The 13,034-nt window shown below is 51.5% G+C and overlaps 1 protein-coding gene across 1 annotated transcript; it reads right to left on the bottom strand.

The window, feature by feature from the left end:
* Window positions 1-7,581: 7,581 nt before the first annotated feature.
* Window positions 7,582-8,454, bottom strand: LOC131095005 (olfactory receptor 14J1-like; the record flags this gene model as incomplete). Its single annotated transcript, XM_058042595.1, has 1 exon — window positions 7,582-8,454. A coding segment is annotated over exon 1 (873 nt), but the record flags the coding sequence as incomplete, so codon positions are not given.
* Between the last annotated feature and the right edge of the window lie 4,580 nt (window positions 8,455-13,034).

Genomic DNA, 13,034 nt, shown 5'->3' with positions numbered 1-13,034 from the left:
CAGTGGGGGCTGCTGACATCCTCGGCACCTTGGAGGCTGCTGCTGAATTGTACTGCTCCAGAGGCTTGTTCAGCCTTCAGCTCTTCAGTGCAGGAATTCAGTGTCCCAGGGCTCATTAACTTTCAGAACACCTTAACAAGCCAAGCCTCTGAGGGTAATTTGATTTTAATTTTCAAATCTTTTGTGGTTAATTAGACGAATTCCACTAGTGTATTCAAGTTGAATAGATTCTATTTAAAGAGACAGTGAGAAAAGATTTCTGAGGTCCAATTTAGGTTTCTTTACCCTGTTAATTTATCGATACGTACAATCTCCAGCTGAGAGTGAATCCAAGTACCTCCTCATGCAGTCTGAATAGATATGAAAATCAAGACCCTTCATGGCTGACAATCAATCAGACTTTGTCCCTACCCTCACCCCACCATTTCCCCCATCCAAGCTCTGGCACTCAGAGCAGCCTTGTGCAAATCCGAGCTTCCTCCAGCCCAGGCTGCACCTGCAGCTTTCAGCTCCTTGGCTCCAACTCCCACCTGCTTTCCTTGGAGAAGGAGCTGCCTGAGACACAGAGGGATGTTCATTTCTTGTCAGCAAACAAAGCCAAGGCAAGTCACAGCTCCATCAAATGCAAAAGTCATTTCTCTGCTGGAAAATAAATCCACTTTCCACAGCAGACAGTCTCAGAGCAATGGAAAACACCTTCTGTGCCCAGCACAGATGCCAAGGTCCCTCCAAACCCTCCCCGCCCTGATTCTGCCCAGATTTGCTCTTTGCACACACGAGACACAGGCTGAAGTCAGGAGCTCCCTCCACGACCAGAGGGAGGAAAAGAGAGAAAGGGGATGAAGAGCTCTCCTGTGCAGAGCCAAGGTCCAAGTCCCCCTGTAGTGGGAACCACAACTCATCAGGTTTGTGTCCTTTGGGGTAAGGGATTGGTGACACTCAGAGGCACAGAAAGGTTTCTTGCCAACAAACAGAAGTTGAACATTTGAACAGTTTAATAACCATTGCAGCTCTTCCCACGGCTCTCTGGGATGTACCAGTGCCACCTGACTTGTCCACCATTCCCCAGGGATTGTTGTATAGCAAGAGTTTTAGACAAAGACATCAGAAATGGTAATTTTGTGATAGATATAAACACAATTAGGATGCTGTCAAATGTGATATTTATTTAAAATTCAGAAACATTTGATGACTCCCTGATGTTCAAAGCATGAAACCAGTCATTTGAGAGGCACTTCAATGACCAGAGAGCATCTGGATGAGAGAATCTGGGAGCAATGTAAAAGACATAGATGCAGCTGCTCTAAATGAAGAGATGTTCTTAGACAGGGCCATTTCAACAGGAGAGCTGGAAACACATGAAGGGAAGGGGTCATTCAATATTAGTGTGAATGCTGGTGGAAAAGGCAGAAGGGAAGATGAGTATTTCTTCTCCTGCCATCAGAAGAAGAATCCAGCACATCCAAGAAAATTCCTGTTCCAGGAGAGAAAACCTTGCCATTTCTTAAAAGTTTTTAAATGACCCAGACAATAAAGATTTGCTTGTATATTATGAAACTAACAGGTATTAAAACCTGTGCCCCTTTCCAGGCAGACATCAGTTGTGTGCCCATGAACAGGCAGTGCCACTTGTGCCCTGAGGGGCCCAGCTGGGACTGGATCTCTCAGAAAACACCTGGGGCAGAGCAGAGCACCTTGCAAGCTGCAGGACACTGACAGCCCTGCAGGGCTCCTGTCCCATCAACATCTGCTCTGCTCCAGTCTGAAACAGGGCCCAGCATGGTGCCAGGATCATCAGAGAGCTGAGGTGTGTGCTGGAATTCAATGCCCTCCCCATCCCACAGCAGCCCTGCATTTCCCTCCTGCAGCCTTGGTCTCCAGCACAGCCATGGAGGCTCTTTGGCCTCTGGACTGTTGCTGCAGCCCCCAAGGGCAGCTGAGCTCTGCCTTTGGCACAGTCAGGCCTGGCCAGCGCAGGCCATGCTCAGCAATTGCTTGTGTGTGCCTGGCCTTGCTGTCAGCCCTGGCAGCAGCTGCGTGGCCTTTTTGTGGCCTTGTGCTGGCCCAGCCATGGTGGTCCAGCCCCTGTGCAGGCCCAGCCCTGGCCAGGCCTGACTGTGCCGTGGTGCCCACAGCAGCCTTGGGGCTCTGTGCCCCATGGCCTCCCTGCTGGGCAGCCTCTGTCAGCTCCTGCAGTGCCCCTGGCACCTGTGGGGCTGCACAGACAGCCCTGCCCCGGGCTCTGCCACCCTCTGGGCCAGCAGAGAGGCAGCCAGGGCTGGCCATGGCCGGGAACAGGCCCTGAGCCCTGCAGGAGGATGGAGCTGGGCCACAGCCAAACTCAGCCCAGGCCAAAGCTGGGCTCAGCAGCCAGGGCTGCCAAGTCAAGGGCACAGAGGCTGGCGCTGACAGATGTCCTGGGCCCCCTCCCTGCTATGTCCATGCCATCAAGGGCACAGAGCAGCCTCCTCTCTGGGCCACTTGCAGGTTTGCAATGCCTTGCACAGGCGCTGGCCCTGCCCCACAAGGCCTGGCCTGAGTCCTGCCCCTGCCTGCTCAGCCAGGCTGAGATGGACACTGATGGTTTCTGGGCCAGGCTCTCTGAGCCCAGCCCAGCTCCCTGCAAGCTCTGCCAGCTGCCCTGAACTCTGGGCAGCACCAAGGGCCTCTCCCCAGCCCAGCCCAGCCCAGCCGGCTCTGGCCCCACATCTCTGCTCTGGCCAGTGGCCAGTGGCTGCTCTGGCCACTGGCCCCACGGCCTCAGCCCCTGGCAAGGGCACAGCAGCAGCTGCAGCTGCCACAGGACTCAGCCCCAGCCATGGGGGAAGGTGCTTGGCCAAGGCCAAAGGAGGCTCCCTGGCTGCCCTGCTCCCCTCAGACTGAGGTGCTGAGAGCTCTGCAGCCCCTGCTGCCATCCCGTCTGCCCAGGGCAGCACAAGAGCCTCGGCCTTGGGGCCCTCAAGAGCTCCTCCTGCTCCAGGCCCAGGGCCCATGCCAAAGCTGGGGTAGCCACAAAGTTGTGCCCATTTCTGTTCATTGCTGCTCTGATGGAGATGGATCCTCAGTCACTTGGAGGGTGATGATGAATTTTACTACTCCAGAGGCCTCTTCTTTCTGGAGCTCCTCAGTTTAGGAATTCAGTGAGCAAAGCTCATAAATATTTGTTTAAATACCCAAACAGGAAAAAACACTGGGAATAATCTATGTTTTCAATTCTTCTGTGGTTAATTAGACAGATTTCAGAAGAGTATTCAAAGTGAATCTGCTATATTGAAAACAATGCAAGTTTGGTTTTCTTTTCCTGTTAATAGATTGATATCAGAAATGTCCAATTGATATTGACTCCCAGACTCTTCTAAAGGAGTCTGAATACACATGAAAATCAAGACTCTTCATGGCTGACAATCAATAACAGTGTCCCCATCCCCTCCCCACCATTTCCCTCATCCAACTCCTGGCACTCCTATGGATCAGGAATGGTGTGGCCAGTAGGAGCAGGGCAGGGATTCTTCCCCTGTTCTCGGCACTGGTTGGGCGGGACCTTGAGTGCTGTGTCCAGTTATGGGCCCCCCAATTTAGGAAGGACATGGAGGGGCTGGAGCATGTCCAGAGAAGGGCAACAAGGCTGGGGAGGGGTCTGGAACACAAGTCCTGTGAGGAGCGGCTGAGGGAGCTGAGGTTGTTTATACTGGAGGAGAGGAGGCTCAGGGGAGACCTCATCACTCTCTACAACGCCCTGACAGGAGGGTGCAGCCAGGTGGGGCTCGGGCTCTTTTCCCAGAGCACAGTGACCAGACAAAAGGACATAGCATTCAGCTGCACCAGGAAACATTTAGGCTGGACATTAGGAAATATTCTCCACACAATTGGGCATTGGAATGGGCTGCCCAGGGCCATGGGTGAGTCACCATCCCTGGAAGTGTTTAAGGAAAGACTGGATGTGACACTCAATGCCATGGGCTGGGTGACAAGGTGGTGTTGGGTCCCAGGTTGGCCTTGATGCTCTCCAAGGTCTTAGCCAGCCTGGTTGATTCTCTGATGATTGTGACAGTGCAGTGCTCTGGGGAAGCAAGGGGCCATTGTGATACTGCGGGGCCTGGTGGCACTAAGAGGACCATAGTGACACTGTGTACGACATGGCAGCAGAGAGCCAAGGGGCCACTGTGACACTGTGGGGCTGAATGGAAGCAAGGAATCAGTCCATGGTGACAGTCTGGGTCCTGGTGGAACCACAGAGGCCAGTGTGAAACTGCAGGGCCTTGTGGGAAGCAAGGGGCCATTGTGACACTGCGGAACCAAGGAGACCTTGGGAGAGCCTGCGGACAATGGAATCAAGGGGGCATTGCTGCATTGCAAGGACTCTGGGAACTGAGAGAACAATTGTGATGCTGTGGTGCCCCATGGAACCAAGGGTCCCTGGTGACACTGAAGGATCTTGTGTCACCAGGGCTCCATTGTGACACTGCAGCACCAAGGAATTCAATGTGGCACTCTGACGCCTCCTGGAGCCACAGAGGCCACTGTGACCCTGCAGGGCATGCAGATCATTGTGAAAGAGCAGGACCTGGTGTCACGATGGGGCCATAGTGACACTGCAGGGCCCCATGGAACCAAGAGGCCAGTGGCGTTCTTCAGGGACTCCTGGAATGAATGAAACATTTTTGACACCATGGAGGCCCTTGGGACCAAGAGGACATTGTGACACTGTGGAACACAGAAGAGCATTGTTTCACTGCCTGACCTCATGGAACCAAGGAACCATTGAGACACAGCAGGGCCTTGGGGGACCAAGGATCCATTGTGACATTGCAGGACCCAAGGTCCAAAGAGACTTTGTGACACCAAGGGGTCCCATGGAACCAAAGGAACATTGTGGCACTGAGAGGACTCATGGAATCATGCAGACCATTGGGACACCGTGAGGCCTCATGGAACCGTGGTGACACCGAGTTTGCTGGGAGTGTTGATCTCCTGGACAGTAGGAGGGCTCTGCACAGGGCCCTGGACAGGCTGGATCCAAGGCCGAGATCCAACAAGGTGAAGTTAAACAAGTCCAAGTTCTGGGTCCTGCACTTTGGCCACAACAACCCCTGCAGCACTACAGGCTGGGCACAGAATGGCTGGACAGCAGCCAGGCAGAAAGGGACCTGCAGGGACTGAGGGACAGCAGACTGGACATGAGCCAGCAGTGTGCCCAAGTGGCAAGAAAGGCCAATGGCTCCTGGCCTGGATCAGGAATGGTGTGGCCAGCAGGAGAGGGCAGGGATTCTTCCCCTGTGCTCATCAATGCTTGGGCAGCACCTGGAGTGCTGTTTGCAGTTCTGGGACCCCAAATTTAGGAAGGACATGGAGGGGCTGGAGCGTGTCCAGAGAAGGGCAACAAGGCTGGGGAGAGGTCTGAAACACAAGAGCTTTGAGGAGTGGCTGAGGGAGCTGGGGTTGTTAATCCTGGAGGAGGCTCAGGGTAGACAAGGCAGTGTCAGGGAACAGGTTGGACATGATGATCTCCATGGCCTGTTCCAGCCTTTCTGATTCTGGGATTCTCTGAAACCACCCTTGGAGCAGTTGCAGGATGAGCCCTGGGCCTCCTCTTCAGAAGCTTCAGCAGCCCAGGTCCGTCAGCTTCTCCTGGCAGCCCCAAAGCCCATCCTGTCAGTCCTGCAGAGCCTCTGCAGCTCCTCCTCACTGCCCAGAACAGGGAGCCCCAGAGCCAAACACAGCAGCTCAGATGTGCCCCCCTGGCCTGGGGTGCCTCTGGCAAACGGCGCAGCACGAGGCACTGCAGGAGCCTGCAGACAATTCCTGCAGCACTTGTAGGATGATCCTGCTGCCCAAGGAATGTTCCCATGGGGGCAAGTCAGGAACTTCAATGGGGAGTGGGGCCAGAGAGGAAAGGGCAAACAGGGATGGGCTGTTTGCAGGGGAGGGAAGAGGGATGGGAAACAGGAAGAAATTTGTAAAAGGGAAGAGTAAAGAAAGCAAAGGTGAAGCAGTAGAAATGTTCAGGGCAATTTGGGAGTGGCTGCCAGGCAGCCCTGGCTGTGACCAACAGCATCTGCAGTGGGACAAGAAACTCCCAGCTGATGGGAACAAATTTTCTGGCTGACTGCAGAGGCCAGGACAAAGCTGAGTGGTTTCCCTGGTGTCCCCCAGCCCTTGCTGGCCCCAGGGGCTGATGGCATTTGTGCTCCCTCAGGTTCATGTCCCCACAGCAACAGCATGGGGGTGCTCCCCCTGCTCTGTGCAATGCAAACAGGGGCTGCTGAGCCAATGCTGCTCTATCTGTGCCTGCAAGGATGGGGCACCTGTGTGAGCTGGGGGAGAGGCCAGGGCTGCAGAAGGGGGATGTTGTTGGCAGTTCCATGAGGATGCTCTGGGACGCTGCCCTGGGCTGTGCCGCGCACTGGGGATGGATCAGCCCCTGCTCTGCTGCCCCTTCCCATCTGCCCCAGGGCTCTTGAAGAGCCCCAGCCACGCTGTTTGCCCCCAGCCTGCCCACGGCCAGCCTGGGGCTGTTCACGGGGCTTTTCTGTGCTGAGCCTTTGCCTGGGTGTGTTCTTGAGAGAGCCTGGGCAAGGAGCCTGGAGCCCCCAGGGCCTGGCCTGAGGCGTCAGCGCTGCCCCAGCAGTGCCCATGGCCTGTCCCTGCTGCAGCCCCGGCACTGCCACCCCCAGGACTGTGCCCGGCCCCGAGAGCACTCAGGCCCTGCAGCAACACCAGGGCCACCAGGGCAGCAGGGCAGGGCCACGGCAGCAGCCCTGGCAACACCAAGTGCTGCTGCTGCTGGGCACAGCTGCTGGGCCAGCCCTGATCTGCCCCCAGCTCTGCACACAGACATTGCTGCTTCAGCTCCAGAGAAGGCAGCACAAGGGCATCTCTGCAGACAACTTTGCTGGGAGATCTTTAGCTCCTTTAAAGCTGCTGAGAGCAAAGCTCTTCATTGACACAATCTGTGGCCACAGGGAAGGTGGAGAGAAACAAAATGAGGAATGATGTCAATAATCACATTTCTCTGTGGATAATACAGAGGGACTTGAATGCTAGCTTACAAGGAAAGCTGAGTTAATAGATGAAATAACAATTGATTATTTTAGTGTCTATCCATAGCAAAGAAGAAGACAATGGATCAGCATGGGAACGGATTGGAAAAGAAATATGTAAATTTTTGTAAGCTGGACTAGAGGCATATGTAAATGTGTATATGTACCTTATTAAATTTCTGTATAACTTTTGCCGCTTATATTGATACTAATAGCTTTGCTTCAATGAATATAAGAAGTTATTGTGATGTAAATAATGACTTAAGAGGATGCTTAGTTAAAAGTATGTAAACAAGAGAAAAGGCAAAATAAAACCCTTTTTTTCTTTGTACCCTAATCACGTGTGTGTAGGTCACATCCAATCTAACAGTATAAGACAAAATTTAAAAAGTAAAACAAAGAAAAAGAACCTCCAAAATGAAACCAACAGGAAGTATCATAAATTATTTTTATTACAAGTTATTTGCAGAAATTGGCCAGCAGTTAATGTTTCCGAAACCATCCAGACGTCAGTCTCCACACTGCAGCCTTGAGCTCCTGGTTCCTCAGGCTGTAGATGACGGGGGTTCAGGGCAGGAGGCACCACTGAGTACAGAACTGACAGGGCCAGATCCAGGGATGGGGAGGAGATGGAGGGGGGCTTCAGGTGAGCAAATATGCCAGTGACAATAAACAAGGACACCACGGCCAGGTGAGGGAGGCAGGCGGAAAAGGCTTTGTGCCGTCCCTGCTCAGAGGGAATCAGCACAGCCCTGAAGATCTGCACATAGGAGAAAACAATGAACACAAAACAGCCAAGTGCTAAACAGGCACTAACAGCAAGAAAGCCAACTTCCCTGAGGTAGAATTTGGAGCAGGAGAGCTTGAGGATCTGTGGGATTTCACAGAAGAACTGGCCCAGGACATTGCCATGGCACAGGGGCAGGGAAAATGTATTGGCTGTGTGCAGCAGTGAATAGAGAAAGCCACAGGCCCAGGCAGCTGCTGCCATGTGGGCACAAGCTCTGCTGCCCAGGAGGGTCCCATAGTGCAGAGGTTTGCAGATGGACATGTAGCGGTCGTAGCACATGATGGTCAAGAGGAAAAATTCTGTGGTCGCACAGAAAACTAAAAAAAAGAGCTGAGCAGCACATCCAGTGTAGGAGATGTCCCTGGTGTCCCAGAGGGAATTGTGCATGGCTTTGGGGACAGTGGTGCAGATGGAGCCCAGGTCACTGAGGGCCAGGTTGAGCAGGAAGAAGAACATGGGCGTGTGCAGGTGGTGGCTGCAGGCTATGGCGCTGATGATGAGGCCGTTGCCCAGGAGGGCAGCCAGGGAGATGCCCAGCAAGAAGCAGAAGTGCAGGAGCTGCAGCTGCCGCGTGTCTGCCAATGCCAGCAGGAGGAAGTGGCTGATGGAGCTGCTGTTGGACATTTTTGGTATCTTGGCATGGAGATCTGTAAATAAGTAATCATGGAAAAGTTGGGTTTAGAGAGGACTTTAAATATCCCAGCACAGCTTGGGGGCACTTTCCCCCCACTCCCTGCCCAGGGGTCTGCTGCCTGGAGCTGTCCCTGCCAGCAGCTGCTTCCCTGTGCCCAAGGCTGGGCCCTGCCAGTGCTGCCAGAGCCCAGCCAAGCCCTGAGGGTTCAGCTCTGCGCTGCAGACCCCTCCCAGCTCTGGCACTGCCCAGGGGCAGCTCTGGCTCTGCAGGCTCTGACGGCAACGTCAGAGCAAGCCTGAGGAGGCTGTAAAAGCAACAGTGATGCTGCCTGTGAGGGGCCCAGTGCTGATTTCTGTCGATGCCTTGTTTATAAACATCTGAGAAGATTTTTTTATCTAAACCTATACTGAGAGATTAATATCTATGTGCAATTTCCCACTCAGACAACCCAGAGCAGTACATTAATAAAGCAGGACTTCCCCTTGCATGCAGGTCCTGCTTCACTGTGCTCCCTGTATAATCTGCTTGGAAACATTCTGGAGTTAAATGCCATGCTGGGAGCAGTCCTGAACAATGCAACATCCTCCCCACACAAAGAGAACACTTCCAAGCCTTACCAACTGTCTCCTCCCACCCAGATCTCATCCCCCAGTGCTGGGAGCAGCTGCCAGGGCTGGCTGAGAGCTGTCCCTGGCAGGCAGCAGAGTCCCTGCCCCAACACAGCGCCCTGGGCTGCAGGACAGCCCTGGGCACCCCTGGCTGCCCTGAACAAGAGACAATCAGAGAATGTACTCACAGAGTCTGTAGGCATTGGGATGTTCCAGCTTGAGGAGATGGCTCCAGGAGCTGCAGTTGCATTGTCCTGCAGCCAGAGGTTCCTGTGCCAAGGGCTGGCAGTGATTCTGTCCCAGGCACATCTCAGCACCTTCTCAGCCCTGACTGATTGAAGCTCTCTATGCCTCTGTGCTGTGCCCAGGGTGGCTGTAGGCAGTGCCCCAGCCGTGCTGGGCTGGCAGAAGAGCTGCTCATCAAGAGAAATGTGCTTTTGAAGCTCTTCTTGGTTACCAGGAGCTGCCTCTGTGCCAGAAACCCAGCGCAGCTCAGCAGCACAGACACAGCACAAGGACTTTAATGAGCCTCTGGGGTTTTGTGCTGAGGGCATTAACCTCAGTCCCTGAGAGGGAGCTGAAGAAACGTCTCCAGAACTCCAAGGCAGAATCCAACTCCAAAGTTTCTTGGACTTTTAATGGGTCCCACTGAGGGACACAACTGAGAAAATATCCCCAGGCCCCAGGCAGAGCAGAGAACTGGAGGCAGTGATGACAGCTGGGGACAAAGAGAACCCAAGTCTTAGTGCCCTGGGGCACAGCAGCTGGGTCTGTGCCACCAAGGGCTGTGAGGAGACACCTTGTCCTGAGGCCCTGGGGCTTCCTGGCACAGCTCCAGCCTGGCTGGGCACTGTCAGTCCCTTGTCCTGCCCTCAGCATCCCCCCCAGCCCACATCCCAGTGGCCTCAAGGATCTGCTGGAAGGAGTCCCTGGGGAGCCTTGCTCAGGAATGGCCCTGGGGGCTCCTTAATGCTTCCAGAGACTGCAGGTTTTTCAAAGGACTTTGGGTTTGGCTTTTGCCTTGGAGTCTCTGAGAGGTTTGTGCAATCCTTGCCTCCAATTATCTGCTGTAATGATCCCTGCAGAGGCTTTGTCAGTAACAATATTCAGTGGGACTCATTAATATTTCAGGGTACTTCAGTTATTTTAAGGTACTTTGTGTTTCCCTTTTGATCCAGACTCTGTGAGAGGTTTGTGCAATCATGGCCCCAATTATCTGCTTTAATGAGTCCCTTGAGAGCTTTGTAGTGACACTCAGTGGTGCCTATTAATACTTTGAAGTACTCAGGGTCTTTTAAGTACTTTGGATTTTCCTTTCCACTCTGAATCTCTGAGAGCTTTTTGTGCCATTCTGGCCTCCACTTCTCCAAGGAGTTCATGAGGAGCTTGTGTTGGAATGGATCTCAGTGGGACCCATTCATGCCTCGAGACACTTTGGGTGTTTCTTCTGACTTTTACTCCTGCAAAGCTTTGTGGAATCTACTCTCAGGCCCTGAGGTTCCAGGGCTCAGCTCTAAATGCACCACGGGGCTCATTAGGATCAAGCAAGTCCTGACAAACCATGACTCTGCCTTGATTTCCCTGTTCTAGTGCAGTTCATCAGGTAGATTTCCTTTTACAGTTATGGAGAAATTTTTCAAAGACCTTCTAAGCATTAGTTATTCCTATCTTATAAGGTATATTTTTTTGCTGTTCCTATTATACGAGATGTGATTGCAGCATTCAGTGCTTGATATTGATGCAGGCTATCTACTAAGGAGGTCTGGCCAGGTCAGAGAAGTTGTACCTTGAGAGGTGATCCATTGCGGACAATCTTGCCACACATTCCCCAACCCCATGTGAGAAACGATTTTCACTTCCAAAAATTTATGGTTTGTTAAGGCCTTATCAAAATACAACAGAAGACTGAATAAAGAGAAGGATACAATGCCAGGAGCAAAGGATTCAGTCACTGTGTGCTCATCTACAAAATGAATATTCTGTCTTTTATACCTCTAGCCTCCCTCAAAGTTTTTTCAATCAACTCCTTCTTCACTGTCCAGTGGTGGGGATCAATGTCTTACACCTTGACTGGAGGTCAGGTGCTGCCACAATAATGAGCCGACCCTCCCAAATGCCCCGACTACTGAGGCCATCCTGTGATAACAGTGCAAGGGAGAGGGGAAGGATAACTATACATCCACCAAACTTCTCTTAACATATATTTAATATATACCCCTTAATTGTGCTAGTCAACCAAAAGATTACTCATCTAAAACAAATCCCCTTTTCTTTTTCTAGAAGTCATTTTTCTTGAAAGATTAAGTAAAATATTTTCTCACTCTCTTGAATGAGTTGTACCAGCATCTGTTCATGTGGCTAAGGACAGTTGGAACAGGAGAAAAAAATCTCAGGTTTTCCTTAGACACATTTATTTGGAATAAACAAAAGGGCATCCCAGAGGTCCAGTATGGCTTTGACTCCCATCTACCATGCCTATGTGGCTGCTACCCATAGTCAGTGTATCTTAGGGGTGAGTACAGAGGCCAACTCAGTCCTGCCCTCCAGTCCCTGTTGAATTAAAAGAGGAATTACAGAGGTCAGATATGGCCTTTTGTCCCTACCTTACCATGCCTATGGGGTTGCTACCCACAACAGGGCTATGGAGCCTTCTTGGTAGCAAACAAAGGGCCAACCTGATCTTGCCCTCCTTCCTTTGTCTTTTTTTCTTAAAGAAGCTGTCCTATTACCTTTTACATTCCCTTGTGTACTTCCTCTCAACAGATGCTTGTAATTCTCAGGCAAGAAAACAGGAAGACAATTCTTGAGCTGGTTGATGGAAGTTTGACTCTACTTTTTGGGCATCGTGGTTTTTTTCTGGTTGTCTTTCAGTCTCTGCTTGAGAGTCAATCTTCTTTCACCCAGCCTGGATGTTACAGTCCACTCTTTGGGTTCTTCTACCAGGCCTTTGACTCTGTTGCCATGAGTCCATCCCCACTCTGCAGTTTGCACGGCCGATTTGGTGGTGAGCACTACCTGAAAGGGACCTTCCGACTGGGGAGTTAGAGGCTGATCTCTCCATGACATAATCATCACCCAATCCCTGGAATTAATATTATGGATTCTGAAATCCAGGGTAGTAGTTTGAGGAATTGCCCTTTTATGTCTTAGTCCTTCTAAGGTTTGTGCTATGGACATAACTTATTTCTTGGCACTGGTGTCCCCTTCCTCATAGGTGGCAACTTTCTGGGGTGAGGTCAGGAAGGGTAACCCAAACATTATTTCATAGGGTGACACCCCCAGATCTGACTGGGGTTGGGTTCTAATTCTTAATAAGGCCAAAGGGAGACGTTTTATCATGACATTTGGGGTTCAATCATTAGCTTAACTAGAGCTCTTTTAAGAGTTTGATTCATCCTCTCTACACAACCAGAACTCTGTGGATGCCATGGAGTGTGTAATTCCCATTTCACTCCCAGGGCCTGAACAACTTTCTGCAATATCTTTGATGTGAAATGAGTTCCCCAATCTGAATCAATCCTGTTTGCCATCCCATATTGGGGAATGACTGATTCTAGAAGTGTTTTCCTCACAACATTGGCATTGGCTTTCACAGCGGGTACCACCTCTACCCAAAGAGTCATGTGATCTACTATCACTGGCAAAAATTTCCACCATTGTACTTGAGGAAGCTTGGTAAAGTCTACTTGGATGTTTTGGAAGGGCTGTAAGGCTAGTTCTCACCCTCCCCTGGGTGTTCTCCTTATAATTTTCTTATTTACTTGTTGACATATCACACACTCTTCAGTTACTTGCTTTGCTATTCTGAAAATTCCTATGCATCTCCAATCCCTTAGAAATTGATCACTTAGCACTTTTGTATCCCCATGTTTTTTTCCATGTATGCCTTCTAGTATTTTCTTGGCAAGGGGTTTATTCAACATTTGCCTCCCATCTGCTAATCTCCACTTCCCTTCGTTATT

The sequence above is a fragment of the Melospiza georgiana genome, chromosome 32 (genome assembly GCF_028018845.1).
Source record: "Melospiza georgiana isolate bMelGeo1 chromosome 32, bMelGeo1.pri, whole genome shotgun sequence".
NCBI lineage: Eukaryota > Metazoa > Chordata > Aves > Passeriformes > Passerellidae > Melospiza > Melospiza georgiana.
The sequence above is the reverse complement of the archived record's forward strand: the minus strand, read 5'-3'. Positions and strand labels throughout refer to the sequence as shown.